The sequence below is a fragment of the Hyla sarda genome, chromosome 2, assembly GCF_029499605.1.
Source record: "Hyla sarda isolate aHylSar1 chromosome 2, aHylSar1.hap1, whole genome shotgun sequence".
Classification (NCBI taxonomy): Eukaryota; Metazoa; Chordata; class Amphibia; order Anura; family Hylidae; genus Hyla; species Hyla sarda.
Window position 1 is genome coordinate 3,784,719 of NC_079190.1, and position 18,276 is coordinate 3,802,994.

At 48.4% G+C, this 18,276-nt stretch overlaps 1 protein-coding gene and 1 long non-coding RNA gene across 11 annotated transcripts in view; one reads left to right on the forward strand and one right to left on the reverse strand.

Annotated features, from left to right (window-relative positions):
- LOC130358180 (uncharacterized) overlaps window positions 1-18,276 on the forward strand; it is a 68,686-nt gene that overhangs the window by 10,342 nt on the left and 40,068 nt on the right. For 5 of the 7 annotated variants that reach the window (XR_008889423.1, XR_008889425.1, XR_008889420.1 and 2 more), the window contains exons 2-3: window positions 8,526-8,655; window positions 10,650-10,801. This is a non-coding gene — a long non-coding RNA (uncharacterized LOC130358180). Of the gene's footprint in view, window positions 1-155; window positions 196-8,525; window positions 8,656-10,649; window positions 10,802-18,276 lie in introns of those variants that run through there. The other 2 variants (XR_008889424.1, XR_008889426.1) reach the window with 1 other exon arrangement.
- The window catches only part of LOC130358174 (NACHT, LRR and PYD domains-containing protein 3-like), a 123,383-nt gene continuing 112,884 nt past the window's right edge, over window positions 7,778-18,276 (reverse strand). For all 4 annotated transcript variants that reach the window (XM_056561036.1, XM_056561038.1, XM_056561035.1 and 1 more), the window contains 4 exons: window positions 15,484-15,654; window positions 10,629-10,799; window positions 8,505-8,675; window positions 7,778-8,150 (listed from right to left, as the gene is read on the reverse strand). In XM_056561036.1, the coding sequence (XP_056417011.1) occupies window positions 8,063-8,150; window positions 8,505-8,675; window positions 10,629-10,799; window positions 15,484-15,654 (601 nt within the window). In that variant the 3' untranslated portion in view covers window positions 7,778-8,062. The remainder of the gene's footprint in view (window positions 8,151-8,504; window positions 8,676-10,628; window positions 10,800-15,483; window positions 15,655-18,276) is intronic.

Here is an 18,276-nt window from a genome sequence, read left to right on the forward strand (position 1 = left end):
ATTATAGTGTGGAGCTGTCTGTGTCTGAGGTGATTATAGTATGGAGCTGTCTGTGTCTGAGGTGATTATAGTGTGGAGCTGTCTGTGTCTGAGGTGATTATAGTATGGAGCTGCCTGTGTCTGTTGTGAATTGAGCATAGAGCTTCAGTCACCAGCCCAAGCGCAGGAAGCAGTGACCACAGAGCTGTACCTGAGGTAATTGGACAATTAATTGTAAAAACGCAGTAACAGGGAAAAATATAGGAAAAGAAAGTAGGTAAGAATAGAAATATATAGCATTATATATATATATATATATATATATATATATGTATATGAGAGAAAATACGGATGAAAAGGATTACATTTTATAGAAATTGACAAAGGATTAAATATCTTTACTGATAAAATTAATTAAAACAATAAAGGAATATACGTAATGAAAATTATTATATATATATATAGAGCAAAAATACTGTACTTATCTTAACCATTAGCAACAAAGAAAGAGGAGTGGCTTCACCTGAGGGGTCCTTATATTCACCTGGACTGTACCATTACTGATTAAATACTGGACTTAATGTACTGCTTCAACTTTTTTCTTGTTAACTGTTTATTAACTCTTTGTTTGCTGCTATTAATTCAGTAAAGAAAGAATTTAGCATAATGTGAGTCTCCTGTCTTGTTATAAAGTTAAGTTTAGCTTGAAACAGTACAGCTTTGAAGTAATACATATTAGGTGTCAGGAGAAGAAGAATTTAGTCACTGTCCCTTTAAATATTGCTGATTTCGTAGATAGTTTTGTGGTGAGCCACGGGTGTAGTGAGGTAGATACGGGGCAGATGTTAGTGCCCAAGGGGTAGATGGTATTAACCCCTTCGCGTTCATGATGCCAGGGCGTGGTTTACATAACCACCCGAACGTAGTACCACTAGTTCTAGGTCAAGCAGGGGCAATAAAGAGTCGAAGGCCAGGTTAAGGGTAACGGTAGCTTTTACTGAGGTAAGACAGATGGTACAGTCTATGCAGATCAGCTATTATCCCAGATAAGTGGCCAGTGACAAAGGGGACCTCGCAGGCTTTGTGGGACTTGCAGGGACTTGACTGACTATATTGCAGGCCATATTGAATAGACAGTAGACTTGACTGACGTGATGACTGACAATTAGATGACTTTATCTTACTTGCAATTGATAGGTGGCTGCAGACTTTAGGCTTGAGGCCTCCAATGCTCCGGACACACTCTAAGACGACTGCACTGGACCTCAGCATACAGCAGAAGAGGGAGATTGCAGCCCCTCCCCTTGTTATATAGGGGGGCTGTGCAAGGAGCCCATAGGTCACCTGGTCACTGGATTCTCTGAGTAACAATCATATGACCTAAACATGTGACAAACATAATCATGTAACTAACAATAAAGGTCCTTTACTCATTATGTGAAAACCCTTTACGGGAAACCTATATACACAGGGGGAGAAACTGCAGGAGAGCCCCGGAGACAGACAGGGACTCAACCTGACGGGACAGAAGGACCATTAGGGACCATATCCCGTACTGGGACACCACAGTTTGGAAGAAATACATCTTTAGTGCTTTGGCCTGTGTTCATAAATGTGTCTTTTTTTATTATTATTATTTTGCAAGTTTTACAAAAACAGTGCATACAAAAAATGCTGTTCAATAATTATGGTATATGAACTGTTTCCTCGTATACTAAAAGGAAAAGGGGAAAAAGAAAAAAAATCTAATCTAAAACAGGTGTAGACTGATGTAAAAGTTCTAACACTCAAGCTCATTAACTGAAACTACTGGACAAGGATCTGCACTGGGGGGGGGGGGGGGGGGCAGGGGGGGGAATTAACCATGCGGAAATGCAGACTAAGGGCTCCACCTTACAGACAGTTTTGTAGAAATCTGTGACATGGCACTCGGAGAAGCGTATCCAGGAAAATCCCCTGTAACTTGGCAGACAGTTTGGCACTGGTTAGACCAGAGGCCAATAAGAGATCAAGTGAAACAGCAGCAAGGCCCTTGTTCAGTATTATTCTTGCTTGAAGAAATCCCTCTTGGGGCTAAGACTGAAGACTGTAGAAAACTATCCCCACCTCAGGGCCAGCACAGGATTCAGAAACTAATTGGTAACAGACAGGACTCATGACTGTCACGATGCCGGCTGGCAGGTAGTGGATCCTCTGTGCCAGAGAGGGATTGGCGTGGACCGTGCTAGAGGATCGGTTCTAAGTCACTACTGGTTTTCACCAGAGCCCGCCGCAAAGCGGGATGGTCTTGCTGCGGCGGTAGTGACCAGGTCGTATCCCCTAGCAACGGCTCAACCTCTCTGGCTGCTGAAGATAGGCGCGGTACAAGGGAGTAGACAGAAGCAAGGTCGGACGTAGCAGAAGGTCGGGGCAGGCAGCAAGGATCGTAGTCAGGGGCAACGGCAGGAGGTCTGGAACACAGGCTAGGAACACACAAGGAAACGCTTTCACTGGCACTAAGGCAACAAGATCCGGCGAGGGAGTGAAGGGGAAGTGAGGTGATATAGGGAAGTGCACAGGTGTAAACACTAATTGGAACCACTGCGCCAATCAGCGGCGCAGTGGCCCTTTAAATCGCAAAGACCCGGCGCGCGCGCGCCCTAGGGAGCGGGGCCGCGCGCGCCGGGACAGAACTGACGGAGAGCGAGTCAGGTACGGGAGCCGGGGTGCGCATCGCGAGCGGGCGCTACCCGCATCGCGAATCGCATCCCGGCCAGAGGCGGTATCGCAGCGCCCCGGGTCCGTGGAACCGACCGGAGCGCTGCAGTGAGAGGAGTGTAGCGAGCGCTCCGGGGAGGAGCGGGGACCCGGAGCGCTCGGCGTAACAGTACCCCCCCCCTTGGGTCTCCCCCTCTTCTTGGAGCCTGAGAACCTGAGGACCAGACTTTTGTCCAGGATATTGTCCTCAGGTTCCCAGGACCTCTCTTCAGGACCACAACCCTCCCAATCCACTAAAAAGAAGGTTTTCCCTCTGACCTTTTTAGATGCTAAAATTTCTTTGACGGAGAAGATGTCCGAGGAGCCGGAGACAGGAGTGGGGGGAACAGATTTGGGAGAGAAACGGTTAATGATAAGTGGTTTAAGAAGAGAAACATGAAAGGCATTAGGAATACGAAGAGAAGGAGGAAGAAGAAGTTTGTAAGAGACAGGATTAATCTGGCGCAAAATCTTGAAAGGACCAAGATAGCGTGGTCCCAACTTATAGCTAGGGACACGGAAGCGGACATATTTGGCGGAGAGCCATACCTTGTCTCCAGGGGAAAAAATGGGAGGAGCTCTTCTTTTCTTATCCGCGAATCTCTTCATGCGTGAAGAAGCCTGTAAGAGAGAATTTTGGGTCTCTCTCCATATGATGGAAAGATCACGAGAAATTTCATCCACAGCGGGCAGACCAGAGGGCAAGGGGGTAGGGAGGGGGGGAAGAGGGTGACGGCCGTACACCACGAAAAACGGGGATTTGGAGGAAGATTCAGAGATTCTGAAATTATACGAGAATTCGGCCCAAGGTAGAAGATCTGCCCAGTCATCCTGGCGGGAGGAAACAAAATGTCGTAAATAGTCACCCAAGATCTGGTTAATTCTTTCTACTTGTCCATTGGATTGAGGATGGTATGCAGAAGAAAAATTTAATTTAATCTTGAGTTGTTTACAGAGAGCCCTCCAGAATTTAGACACAAATTGGACGCCTCTATCCGAGACGATCTGCGTAGGCAACCCGTGAAGACGAAAAATGTGTACAAAAAATTGTTTAGCCAACTGAGGCGCTGAAGGGAGACCAGGAAGAGGGATGAAATGTGCCATTTTGGAGAATCGATCAACGACCACCCAAATAACAGTGTTGCCATGGGATGGGGGTAAGTCAGTAATAAAATCCATACCAATCAGAGACCAAGGTTGTTCGGGAACAGGCAGAGGAAGAAGAAAACCAGCGGGCTTCTGGCGAGGAGTCTTATCCCGGGCACAGATAGTGCAGGCTCGCACAAAGTCCACCACATCAGTCTCTAGAGTCGGCCACCAATAGAAGCGAGAGATGAGTTGCACAGATTTCTTGATGCCCGCATGACCTGCGAGATGGGAGGAGTGACCCCATTTGAGGATTCCGAGGCGTTGGCGTGGAGAAACAAAGGTCTTTCCTGGAGGAGTTTGCCTGATGGAGGCTGGAGAAGTGGAAATCAGGCAGTCAGGAGGAATGATGTGTTGAGGGGAGAGTTCAATTTCAGAAGCATCTGAGGAACGAGAGAGAGCATCGGCCCTAATGTTCTTATCAGCAGGCCGAAAGTGAATTTCAAAATTAAATCGGGCAAAGAACAGAGACCACCTGGCCTGACGAGGATTCAGCCGTTGGGCAGACTCGAGGTATGAGAGGTTCTTGTGATCGGTGTAAATAATAACTGGAAATCTTGATCCCTCCAGCAGATGCCTCCATTCCTCAAGTGCTAATTTAATGGCTAGAAGCTCTCGATCCCCGATGGAGTAGTTCCTCTCCGCCGGAGAGAAGGTCCTAGAAAAAAACCCACAAGTAACAGCATGCCCGGAAGAGTTTTTTTGTAGAAGGACAGCTCCAGCTCCCACTGAGGAGGCATCAACCTCCAATAGGAAGGGTTTAGATGGGTCAGGTCTGGAGAGCACGGGAGCCGAAGAGAAGGCAGACTTGAGTCGTTTAAAGGCGTCTTCCGCTTGAGGAGGCCAAGACTTGGGATCGGCATTTTTTTTGGTTAAAGCCACAATAGGAGCCACAATGGTAGAAAAATGTGGAATAAATTGCCTGTAATAATTGGCGAACCCCAAAAAACGTTGGATGGCACGGAGTCCGGAGGGGCGTGGCCAATCTAAGACGGCAGAGAGTTTATCTGGATCCATTTGTAGTCCCTGGCCAGAGACCAAGTATCCTAGAAAAGGAAGAGATTGGCATTCAAACAGACATTTCTCAATTTTAGCATAGAGTTGATTGTCACGAAGTCTCTGAAGAACCATACGGACATGCTGGCGGTGTTCTTCTAGATTGGCCGAAAAAATTAGGATATCATCAAGATATACCACAACACAGGAGTATAACAGATCACGAAAAATTTCATTAACAAAGTCTTGGAAGACAGCAGGGGCGTTGCACAGGCCAAAGGGCATGACCAGATACTCAAAGTGTCCATCTCTGGTGTTAAATGCTGTTTTCCACTCATCCCCCTCTCTGATGCGGATGAGGTTATAGGCGCCTCTTAAGTCCAATTTAGTAAAGATGTGGGCACCTTGGAGGCGATCAAAGAGTTCAGAGATGAGGGGTAAGGGGTAGCGGTTCTTAACCGTGATTTTATTAAGTCCGCGGTAGTCAATGCAAGGACGTAGAGAGCCATCTTTTTTGGACACAAAGAAAAATCCGGCTCCGGCAGGAGAGGAGGATTTACGGATAAAGCCCTTTTTTAGATTCTCCTGGACGTATTCAGACATGGCAAGAGTCTCTGGGGCAGAGAGAGGATAAATTCTGCCCCGGGGTGGAGTAGTGCCCGGGAGGAGGTCGATAGGACAATCATAAGGCCTGTGAGGAGGTAGAGTCTCCGCTTGTTTTTTGCAGAAAACATCCGCGAAGTCCATATAGGCCTTAGGGAGACCGGTTACTGGAGGAAGCAGAGAGTTACGGCAAGGGTTACTGGGAACCGGTTTTAGACAGTCCTTGGAACAAGAGGGCCCCCAACTCTTGATCTCCCCAGTGGACCAATCCAGGGTTGGGGAATGAAGTTGAAGCCAGGGAAGTCCAAGGAGAATTTCCGAGGTGCAATTGGGGAGGACCAAAAGTTCAATCCTCTCGTGATGAGATCCGATGCTCATTAGAAGGGGCTCCGTGCGGAAACGTATGGAACAGTCCAATCTTTCATTGTTTATACAATTGATGTAAAGGGGTCTGGTGAGACTGGTCACTGGGATGTTGAACCTGTTGACGAGAGAGGCCAAAATAAAATTTCCTGCAGATCCAGAGTCCAAGAAGGCCACAGAAGAGAAGGAGAAGGCAGAGGCAGACATCTGCACAGGCACAGTAAGACGTGGAGAAGCAGAGTGGACATCAAGGATTGTCTCACCTTTGTGCGGAGTCAGGGTACGTCTTTCCAGGCGGGGAGGGCGGATAGGACAATCCCTCAGGAAGTGTTCGGTACTAGCACAGTACAGGCAGAGGTTCTCCATGCGGCGTCGTGTCCTCTCTTGAGATGTCAGGCGAGACCGGTCGACCTGCATAGCCTCCACGGCGGGAGGCACAGGAACAGATTGCAGGGAACCAGAGGAGAGAGGAGCCGAGGAGAAGAAACGCCTCGTGCGAACAGAGTCCATATCTTGGCGGAGCTCCTGACGCCTTTCGGAAAAACGCATGTCAATGCGAGTGGCTAGGTGAATAAGTTCATGAAGATTAGCAGGCATTTCTCGTGCGGCCAGAACATCTTTAATGTTGCTGGATAGGCCTTTTTTAAAGGTCGCGCAGAGGGCCTCATTGTTCCAGGATAATTCAGAAGCAAGAGTACGGAATTGTACGGCATACTCGCCAACGGAAGAATTACCCTGGACCAGGTTCAACAGGGCAGTCTCAGCAGAAGAGGCTCGGGCAGGTTCCTCAAAGACACTTCGAATTTCCGAGAAGAAGGAGTGTACAGAGGCAGTGACGGGGTCATTGCGGTCCCAGAGCGGTGTGGCCCAAGCCAGGGCTTTTCCAGACAGCAGGCTGACTACGAAAGCCACCTTAGACCTTTCAGTGGGGAACTGGTCCGACATCATCTCCAAGTGTAATGAACATTGGGAAAGGAAGCCACGGCAAAACTTAGAGTCCCCATCAAATTTATCCGGCAAGGATAGTCGTAGTCCAGAAGCGGCCACTCGCTGCGGGGGAGGTACAGGAGCTGGCGGAGGAGATGGTTGCTGGAGCTGTGGTAGTAACTGTTGTAGCATAACAGTCAGTTGAGACAGCTGTTGGCCTTGTTGCGCAATCTGTTGTGACTGCTGGGCGACCACCGTGGTGAGGTCAGCGACAACTGGCAGAGGAACTTCAGCGGGATCCATGGCCGGATCTACTGTCACGATGCCGGCTGGCAGGTAGTGGATCCTCTGTGCCAGAGAGGGATTGGCGTGGACCGTGCTAGAGGATCGGTTCTAAGTCACTACTGGTTTTCACCAGAGCCCGCCGCAAAGCGGGATGGTCTTGCTGCGGCGGTAGTGACCAGGTCGTATCCCCTAGCAACGGCTCAACCTCTCTGGCTGCTGAAGATAGGCGCGGTACAAGGGAGTAGACAGAAGCAAGGTCGGACGTAGCAGAAGGTCGGGGCAGGCAGCAAGGATCGTAGTCAGGGGCAACGGCAGGAGGTCTGGAACACAGGCTAGGAACACACAAGGAAACGCTTTCACTGGCACTAAGGCAACAAGATCCGGCGAGGGAGTGAAGGGGAAGTGAGGTGATATAGGGAAGTGCACAGGTGTAAACACTAATTGGAACCACTGCGCCAATCAGCGGCGCAGTGGCCCTTTAAATCGCAAAGACCCGGCGCGCGCGCGCCCTAGGGAGCGGGGCCGCGCGCGCCGGGACAGAACTGACGGAGAGCGAGTCAGGTACGGGAGCCGGGGTGCGCATCGCGAGCGGGCGCTACCCGCATCGCGAATCGCATCCCGGCCAGAGGCGGTATCGCAGCGCCCCGGGTCCGTGGAACCGACCGGAGCGCTGCAGTGAGAGGAGTGTAGCGAGCGCTCCGGGGAGGAGCGGGGACCCGGAGCGCTCGGCGTAACAATGACAATGTGACCTAAACGTAGAAGGCCTGACCTAAGTGAGCAGTACCCAGGCTCACTAACTTTAGTCTCCTCAGGATAGCACGGCTGAGGCACAGACATGCCAACCAAGGTCAGGTCCATCAGGAGAGGACTTGGTACTGGCTCCTGCATCCACAGGCATGAGAACGACTCTATGCATCCAGCAAACCAACAACTCGAACAGGTAGCAGCTGGAGATGCTGAGCTGGGCCACCGAATATTGACCATAAATGTCCTGTCATCTGCTCATCACATCCGACATCCTGTTTGGTCAGTAATATATTTGCCAATTTGGTTTCTGTCTTTCCAGCCTTCTTATTTTCTCCTTTTCCTCTTCAGACCATCCATTGCCCCACATGCTAGAACAGAAACAGAATCCTCAGTATTAGTGACTTTGTAGTGTATGGATTTAGTCCTGACCTCATGTTAGTCAGTGACCGGATTGTCCTGACCCTTCTATAGATACTTATGGTAGGTGCCCCTTGTGTATGTGGTCAGTTATAGCTGTGTGAGGACGTGTTCCCAACCTTAGGTAATAGAGAAGTGATATGAGGAGACGAGACAGTCAGACATCAGGAGAGACGTCACATATCAAGATGCAGTCAGCAGTTTATCTCATAGACATAACAATGGTGCGCAGCATAAAATAGAATAAAATCCATGTATAACTTGTCCCCACATGTCTCAGTCCTGTACACATCTCTTATACTCACTGTAATGTCTCTATCCTGCAGTCTGGACTGGACAGAGCGTCCACCAAGTCCCTGAAGTGAGGACCAGACAGACGGTTCATGGAAAGTCCAAGCATTTTCAGAGACGGGTTATTCCTTACTACAGATGCCAACTGGGTGCAGGAAGTGTCTGGTAAATCATTGTAATCTAATCTGTAAGAATAACGACAGATGTATGAATACGTTCCTTTAAAGGGGACCTCTCATCAAATAAACTTTTGATATATTTTAGATTAATGAATGTTGAATAACTTTCCAATAGCATGTTAATGAAAAATATGCTTCTTTCTATTGTATTTTTCCTGATCAGTCCTGTCAGCAAGCATTTCTGACTCATGCTGGAGTCCTAAACACTCAGAGCTGCCAGCCTGCTTTGTTCACAGCCGAACAGGCTGTGAACAAAGCAGGCTGGCAGCTCTGAGTGTTCTCCTTTGTGAACAAAGCAGACTGGCAGCTCGTAGTGTTTAGGACTCCAGCATGAGTCTGAAATGCTTGCTGCCATGACTGGTAGGGAGACCCCTAGTGGTCATTTCTTCAAAGTGGAAAATTAAATAGAAAGAAGCATATTTTTTAATAACATGCAATTGTAAAGTTATTCTGCATACATTAATCTATAATATATCAAAAGTTTTTTTGATGAGAGGTACCCTTTAAAGAAGGCGCTCAGCAGAACTGCAGGACATAATGACTGAAAGCAAGCCGTCCACAGCGTTGTGTAAAAGGGACGAGTCTCGTTTTTAACAGAAATCTCCAGTCACATTAGCTCACACCATTGTGAGTTATTCATTTCTTATACTGCCTGTAAAAAAAAATCTCACTTCCTTGATGTTTCACTCCGTGACACATTCTCAATCCAGTTAACTGCATACATCATTTTCCTTTGTGCGGGTACGTCTTTCTGGGCAGTGTGCAATATCTGACTAATAGTCCAAATATCTCTGGGTATACGTTTACATATATAGGTATAATTTTGCTAGTATGCTTTTATACTTTTTATCTATACTCCTTTAAGTATGTATACAACAGCTTTGGGGTTACTCTGGTAAACCCATCTTTTGATGTATTGCAGTCCCACCCTTTCTTTGGCCCTTGTTCAGATGCCGTAGTAGTCTGTCTGCTGTTGTTCCATTTTATTTGATTTTATTATTGTCACTATCAATAAAGCTTATACAGTAACCCCCCCCCCCCCCCCCGACATGCGATGGCCCCGACATATGATCAAATTGACATTCGATGCTTTTATATGTCGGGGCCATCGCATTAACTGCTATCCAACAGCGCAAAATGCTTAAGCTGCTGTTGGATAGCAGTTTAAGCATCCCGGACAGGTTTACTTAGCTATCCCTGCTGCTCCGGGTCCACTTCGCGATCCTCCGGCGTCTTCTGCATCTTATCCAGGGTCTGGGCCTCGCTTTCCGGTGTCGTTATTACGTTGCTACGCCGCCGTCTCGCCGCAACAACGTAATAACGTCACCAGAAAGCGAAGCCTGGACACCGGAGAAGATGCGGAAAAAGAAGGAGGATCCTGAAGAAGACGCCGGAGCAGCGGGACAGCATCGGGAGCCCCTGGGACAGCATCGGGAGCGGTGAGGACGCGGTCCGGAGCGGCGGGGACAGGTGAGTACAGCTTCCTATACTTTACATTGCACGGATCCCCCAACATACGATGGATTCGACAAACGATGGATCGTTTGGAACGAATTACCATTGTATGTTGAGGGACCACTGTACACTTTTTGTACCTTACCTTCTGTCTCAGTGTTATCTCTTGGGTTATCATATTGGTGCTATTATATGACACTAGAGATTTTGTTTATCAATAGCCCATATCATAGTGCCCTTATTTTTGGTTTATAATGCTTGATATGGGGCATATTCAGACTGTGAAGTTAGGGCCGCACCCGCAACCGCAATTACAACCCTATTCTCTACATATAGAGTGATATAAGACGAGACAGTCAGACATCAGTAGAGACGTCACATATCAAGGTGCAGTCAGCAGTTTATCTCTTAGACATAACAATGGTGCGGAGCATAAAATAGAATAAAATCCATGTATAACTTGTCCCCACATGTCTCAGTCCTGTACACATCTCTTATACTTACTGTAATTCCTCTATCCTGCAGTCTGGACTGGACAGAGCGTCCATCAAGTCCCTGAAGTTAGGACCATACAGACGGTTATTATAGAGGCCAAATCTCTTCAGGGAGGAGTTATTCCTTATTGCAGATGCCAACTGGGTGCAGGAAGTGTCCGGTAGATCATTATCACCCAAACTGTAAGAATAAAAAAGATGAGATGTGGGTGACGTCTCCATAGAGCGTTAGTATAAAATCTGTAGATTGTGAATGTGGAGAGAAAATGTCCCCGACTGTTAGTAAAATCCATAAATGTCATCACTAGAAGCCGCCTCTTGTGTGTGGTGGATGTCAGGAATGGCGGCAGCAATATGATATGTCCACTGAGCCCAGATCCATGGTCTAGAGATACAGAACCCTCAGTAATGTCCTCACTTTATGGCATGTCATAAATCAGGGATTATCGCAACACTTAGAAACTACAATAGTCATAAAGTAGATGGAGGAACCTGTGTCCTTGTGGCCAATAGCGATAATTTAAATGGCCTTAGAAAGCTTGTTTGTCAGCTGATCACCCTTTTACATAGGCTAATTATCAGAAACAAGCATTCCTAAAAACACTAATTTGCCAGATCCTTGTCCCAATGTAACAAGGGCCTTAAGATGCCACCATGGGTAGGAATCTGTATAATATTTTGGGCTGATTAACCTAAATACTATAGTGCTGATCTGACTGCTACAGAAATTGTATCTGCTTCTACAGAGGTCATAGCATTGGGGGAGGTATAAGCTTATCTCTCCCCTGATGCCTCCAGCAGAGGTGACTAAAGAAGGGGGGGGGGGGGGGCTCTGTTGCTTGCTGGTATCAGCTATTTATGACTGGGGAGAGGGAGACTGTATGACACGTTATAGGAATCTATTGTCCATGTTATCTGCCACTTCAGCAATTGTAGCAGTGCATATCTGCGTTTGCCCTAAACCACTGTCCCTACCTACTTGGATGATCAGCCTAAAACATCAGCCCACACTAAGTACATGGGGCATCAGAGAAGTAAGACAGGCCATGTCAGCAACATATGGACAAATCGCCGGACAAACTGTAACCCAAAGACAAGCTAAAGAGAGTCAAAACCTAGAGGGGAGTGTGGTACAAAAGTCAGAGCAACAAGGGTCAAACTAGGAGGGTAGCATAGTACAAAATCAGCAGTAAACAGAATAGTAAAAAAAACAGGTAAAGGTCAGATTACCAAGTCACCGAATAGGACATATAGTGACTAAAAACGTCTAATTCCTACTCAATATCAGTCAAAAGGTCAAAAAGAACAAAACTCACCAACCTATAATCAATTACAAATACTACAGAGCATACAATCAATAAAATACTAATGTAGCACCAAATAAGATAAACAAAAAATCTCTAAACTGTGTATTAAAACATGGCCAACATGGCCTCTGGAGTAAATGAATGTACACCACCTAGCTACTGTATGCATCTCTCTGGATTGGTCTGCCATTGTATGCACATACTACAGTTCTACAGCTTGTAGACAATGAACTGTTCTAACATGTATTGCACCATTCTGTGCCTTACATTTCATTTGTACAGCTGAACAGGAATCTAGTCTATAATTGGACTCCTAGCCAACCTGTGATTAGTGGTGGAGCTGATCATTTAGAGGTAGTCTATTCCCCGCCATAGAAGGAAGCACATGTCAGTCCCTCAGTTCTATCATACCTATATCTTCCTGGGAAGACTAAAGTTAGAAAGCCTAGGTGCTGCAAATGTCAGACATACCGCCTACATATAGTCCTAATTGTCTCTAGACCTTTCTGCAAAAAAAGTCGTTTCTGAGCCTAGCCTAAGTCCCTCTGCAAGGATATTCGTCATTTCATCATTTCTTAAAGAGTGTTGCAAGAATAATACTATGTAAGTACACACTGGATCTTTTACTATGGAATCTGAATGAACCGGTGTCAATCTTTTAAAGGGGTACTCCGCTGCTCAGCGTTTGGAACAAAATGTTCCGAATGCTTAGAGCCGGTACCGGGAGCTTGTGACGTCATAGCCCTGCCCATCATGACATCACGCCCGCGCCCCCTCAATGCAAGTCTATGGGAGGGGGCGTGACAGCCGTCACGCCCCCTCCCATAGACTTGCTTTGAGGGGGCTGGGCGTCATGAGGGGCGGGTCTATGATGTCACAAGCTCCCAGCGCCGGCTCTAAGCATTCGGAACATTTTGTTCCAAACGCTGAGCAGCGGAGTACCCCTTTAACCCCTTAAGGATCAAGGACGTACCGGTACGTCCTTGGTCCTGCTCCCGTGATATAACGCGGGGTTACACGGTAACCCCGCATCATATCACGGCGGGCCCGGCGTCATAGTGAAGCCGGGACCCGCCGCTAATAGCGCGCAGCGCCGATCGCGGCGCCGTGCGCTATTAACCCTTTAGCCGCGCGCTCAGAGCTAAGCCACGCGGCTAAAAGTGAAAGTAAAAACTGCCAGTTAGCTCAGTGGGCTGTTCGAGATAGCCGCGGCAAAATCTCGGCATCCCGAACAGCTTACAGGACAGCAGGAGGGTCCCTACCTGCCTCCTCGCTGTCCGATCGCCGAATGACTGCTCAGTGCCTGAGATCCAGGCATGAGCAGTCAAGCGGCAGAATCATCGATCACTGGTTTCCTATGAGAAACCAGTGATCAATGATAAAGATCAGTGTGTGCAGTGTTATAGGTCCCTATGGGATAACAATGATCAGTATAAGAGATCAGTGTGTGCAGTGTTATAGGTCCCTATGGGATAACAATGATCAGTATAAGAGATCAGTGTGTGCAGTGTTATAGGTCCCTATGGGAGCTATAACACTGCAAAAAAAAGTGAAAAAAAAGTGAATAAAGATCATTTAACCCCTCCCCTATTAAAAGTTTGAATCACCCCTCTTTTCCCATAAAAAAAACACAGTGTAAATAAAAATAAACATATATGGTATCAACGCGCGCGGAAATGTCCGAATTATAAAAATATATAATTAATTAAACCGCTCGGTCAATGGCGTGCGCGCAAAAAAATTTCAAAGTCCAAAATAGTGCATTTTTGGTCACTTTTTATATCATTTAAAAATGAACAAAAAGCGATCAATAAGTCCTATCAATGCAAAAATGGTACCGTTAAAAACTTCAGATCACGGCGCAAAAAATGAGCCCTCATACCGCCCCATACACGGAAAAATAAAAAAGTTATAGGGGTCAGAAGATGACAATTTTAAATGTATTAATTTTCCTGCATGTAGTTATGATTTTTTTCAGAAGTACGACAAAATCAAACCTATATATGTAGGGGATCATTTTAATCGTACGGACTTACAGAATAAAGAGAAAGTGTCATTTTTACCGAAAAATTTACTACGTAGAAACGGAAGCCCCCAAAAGTTACAAAACGGCGTTTTTTTTTTCAATTTTGTCGCACAATGATTTTTTTTTCCGTTTCACCGTAGATTTTTGGGCAAAATGACTGACGTCATTACAAAGTAGAATTGGTGGCGCAAAAAATAAGCCATCATATGGATTTTTAGGTGCAAAATTGAAAGAGTTATGATTTTTTAAAGGCAAGGAGCAAAAAAACGAAAAATGCAAAAACGAAAAAAAAACCCGGTCCTTAAGGGGTTAAGTCAGGGGGACTTTACCTGGTTAAGTTACCCCAAGTGTCGTGTCACAGTTTGCCACATTAATAAATGGAGTGGAGTTTTACAATCTGTATTTTCGAGTGGTCACCTTCTGGGAGATCCTTGACATTAGGCTCGGGCTTCAGTGAGCTGCAATATCTACACATCTGCAGAGAGCAACATGTTCGGTGCACGTGCAAGAGCACTAAAGATTTATTCAGAAATGACAAAAACGTTTCCGAACAAGTAGCAATACAGTGGTCCCTCAACATACGATGGTGATCTGTTCCAAACGGACCATCGTTTGTTGAAACCATCGTATGTTGAGGGATCCGTGCACTGTAAAGTATAGGACAGTGGTCTACAACCTGCGGACCTCCAAATGTTGCAAAACTACAACCCCCAGCATGCCCGGACAGCAAACGGCTGTCCGGGCATGCTGGGAGTTGTAGTTTTGCAACATCTGGATGTCCGCAGGTTGAAGACCACTGGTATTGGAGGTTATACTCACCTGTCCCCGCCGCTCCGGACCATCACCGCTGCCCTGGATGTCGCCGTCCATCGCTGTCGCCGCTTCCCTGACGCTCCGGCAAGGCCTCTGCTTCCCCGGCATCCTCGCTCTCCGTCGCCGCCATCACGTCGCTACGCACGCCGCTCCTATTGGATGACGGGACGGCGTGCGCAGCGACGTGATGATGACGATGGAGAGTGCCGACGATGCAGGGGATCCCGAAGAGGATGCGCCGGAGCCCCGAGGACAGGTAAGTGATCGTCAGCGGACCACACGGGGCACCGTAAACGGCTATCCGGGGGCGGCTGAAGCAGTCTGCGCTGCAGGATTGCCGTTTATGCGATGGCCCTGAGATAAAAGAGCATCGTATGTTGATGCTGCCTCTGAGAGGCCATCGTATGTTGAAATGATCGTATGTCGGGGCCATCGTAGGTCGGGGGGTCACTGTATTATAAAAAATAAAAAAAACGTTATGAAAGGAAAATACTAATTTGTACTACCAATCTGTACTTTCTACGCTACATGCAAGTATATCTGTATTGTACTACATGGCATCAGGGGGGACAATGGGACACTACCACAAAGCTTTATGACATGTCCTACACAGGGACTACAACTCTCATCCACCCCCACAATATTGTCCCTTGTGCTTACCACACGTTTATACTTAGTGCCCCACATGTCTCAGTCCTGTACACATCTCTTACACTCACAATAATGTCTCTATCCTGCAGTCCGGACTGGACAGTGCGTCCACCAAGTCCCTGAAGTGAGGACCAGACAGACGGTTATAAGACAGGTCAAGTGTCTTCAGGGAGGAGTTATTCCTTATTACAGATGCCAACTGGGTGCAGGAAGTATCGGGTAGATCATTATTTTTCAATCTGTAAGAATAAGAAGATGAGATGTGGGCGACGCATCCATAGAGCCTTAGTAAAAAAAAAAAAATTAAGTAAAATTTATCTATTTATAGTTAGTATGAAATATGTCAGGAATGGCGGCAGCTATATGATATGTCCACTGAGCCCAGATCCATGGTCTAGAGATACAGAACCCTCAGTAATGTCCTCACTTTATGGCAAGTCATAAATCAGTAACTATTGCCGCATCTGGAAGCCACAATAGTCATAAAGCAGTCACCAGCTGCTCAGAATTCTCCTTCCTCTTCTATCTATTCTAGCCAGGCCCGGACTGACAGTCTGCTGGGATTGGTAGGATCCTGGTGGTTGATACGATTTGTGATTGAGCGGGCCAGCCAAGTCTTCTGGTCACATGAATACCGGGCCCTTCTGTGGTTGCCAAACATAATACTATTACAGTGTAAGGAGGACTTTGTGTGCGGCACTGTGGGGGTGACTTAAATTTTTTTACTAATAATGTCGGCAGCCACCTCAGTGCCTAACACACAGTAATAATAATATTGTATTAAAATTAGGAGCCTGAAGGACTATGTGTGCGGCAATGTGCTGGCAGCATCACACACAAAGTCCTGAACTGCTACTGTCTTCTCCTCAGTGTCACGATTCGGCTGGCTGGAGGTGGATCCTCTGTGCCAGAGAGGGATTGGCGTGGACCGTGCTAGTGGACCGGTTCTAAGTTGCTACTGGTATTCACCAGAGCCCGCCGCAAAGCGGGATGGTCTTGCAGCGGCGGTAGCAACCAGGTCGTATCCACCAGCAACGGCTCAACCTCTCTGACTGCTGAAGATAGGCGCGGTACAAGGGAGTAGACAAGAGCAAGGTCGGACGTAGCAGAAGGTCAGGGCAGGCAGCAAGGATCGTAGTCAGGGGCAACGGCAGGAGGTCTGGAACACAGGCTAGGAACACACACGGAAACGCTTTCACTGGCACAATGGCAACAAGATCCGGCGAGGGAGTGCAGGGGAAGTGAGGTATAAGTAGGGAGTGCACAGGTGAGAATACTGATTAGGCCTGCTGCGCCAATCAGTGGCGCAGCGGCCCTTTAAATGGCAGAGACCCGGCGCGCGCGCGCCCTAAGGAGCGGGGCCGCGCGCGCCGGGACAACACAGACGGGGAACGGGTCAGGTACGGGAGCCGAGATGCGCATCGCGAGCGGGCGCGTCCCGCATCGTGAATCGCATCCCGGCTGGGAGTAATATCGCAGCGCACCCGGTCAGCAGGTCTGAGCGGGGCGCTGCGAATGAGAGAACTGTTACGCCGAGCGCTCCGGGTCCCCGTTCCTCCCCGGAGCGCTCGCCTCATCTTCGTTGTTGCAGCGCCCCGGTCAGATCCACTGACCGGGTGCGCTGCGGTCCCGCCTTCAGCCGGGGTGCGATTCGCGATGCGGATAGCGCCCGCTCGCGATGCGCACCCCGGTCCCCGTACCTGACTCGCTCTCCCTCGGTCCTGTCCCGGCGCGCGCGGCCCCGCTCCCTAGGGCGCGCGCGCGCCGGGTCTCTGCGATTTAAAGGGCCAGTGCACCAATGATGGTGCCTGGCCCAATCTTCCCAATTAGCTTAATTGGCTCCCACCTGTGCACTTCCCTATATCTAGTCTCCTCCCTTGCACTCCCTTGCCGGATCTTGTTGCCTTAGTGCCTAGTGAAAGCGTTCCCTTGTCTGTTCCTAGTCCGTGTTCCTGACCTCCTGCCGTTGCCCCTGACTACGATCCTTGCCGCCTGCCCCCGACCTTCTGCTACGTCCGACCTTGCTTCTGCCTACTCCCTTGTACCGCGCCTATCTTCAGCATCTTCAGCAGCCAGAGAGGTAAGCCGTTGCTAGTGGATACGACCTGGTCACTACCGCCGCAGCAAGACCATCCCGCTTTGCGGCGGGCTCTGGTGAAAACCTGTAGTGGCTTAGAACCGGTCCACTAGCGCGGTCCTCTCCATCCCTCTCTGGCACAGAGGATCCACTACCTGCCAGCCGGCATCGTGACAGTAGATCCGGCCATGGATCCCGCTGAAGTTCCTCTGTCAGTTGTCGCTGACCTAACCACGGTGGCCGCCCAGCAAGCCCGACAGATCGCCCTTCTAACCCGTCAGCTGTCGGAAATGTCCACCATTTCGCACCAACTTCAGTCGCAACTTCTCCAGCAATCTTCTCCTCCGCCAGCTCCTGCACCTCCTCCGCAGCGAGTGGCCACTCCTAGCCTCTGCCTGTCCTTGCCGGACAAATTTGATTGGGACTCTAAGTATTGCCGTGGCTTTCTTTCGCAATGTTCCCAGCACTTGGAGATGATGTCGGACCAGTTTCCTACTGAGAGGTCTATGGTGGCTTTCGTAGTCAGCCTTCTGTCTGGAAAAGCCCTGTCATGGGCCGCACCGCTCTGGGACCGCAATGACCCCGTCACTGCCTCTGTACACTCCTTCTTCTCGGAAATTCGAAGTGTCTTTGAGGAACCTGCCCGAGCTTCTTCAGCCGAGATTGCCCTGCTGAACCTGGCCCAGGGTGTTTCTTCCGTTGGCGAGTACGCCATTCAGTTCCGTGCTCTTGCTTACGAGTTGTCCTGGAATAGTGAGGTTCTCTGCGCGACCTTTAAAAAAGG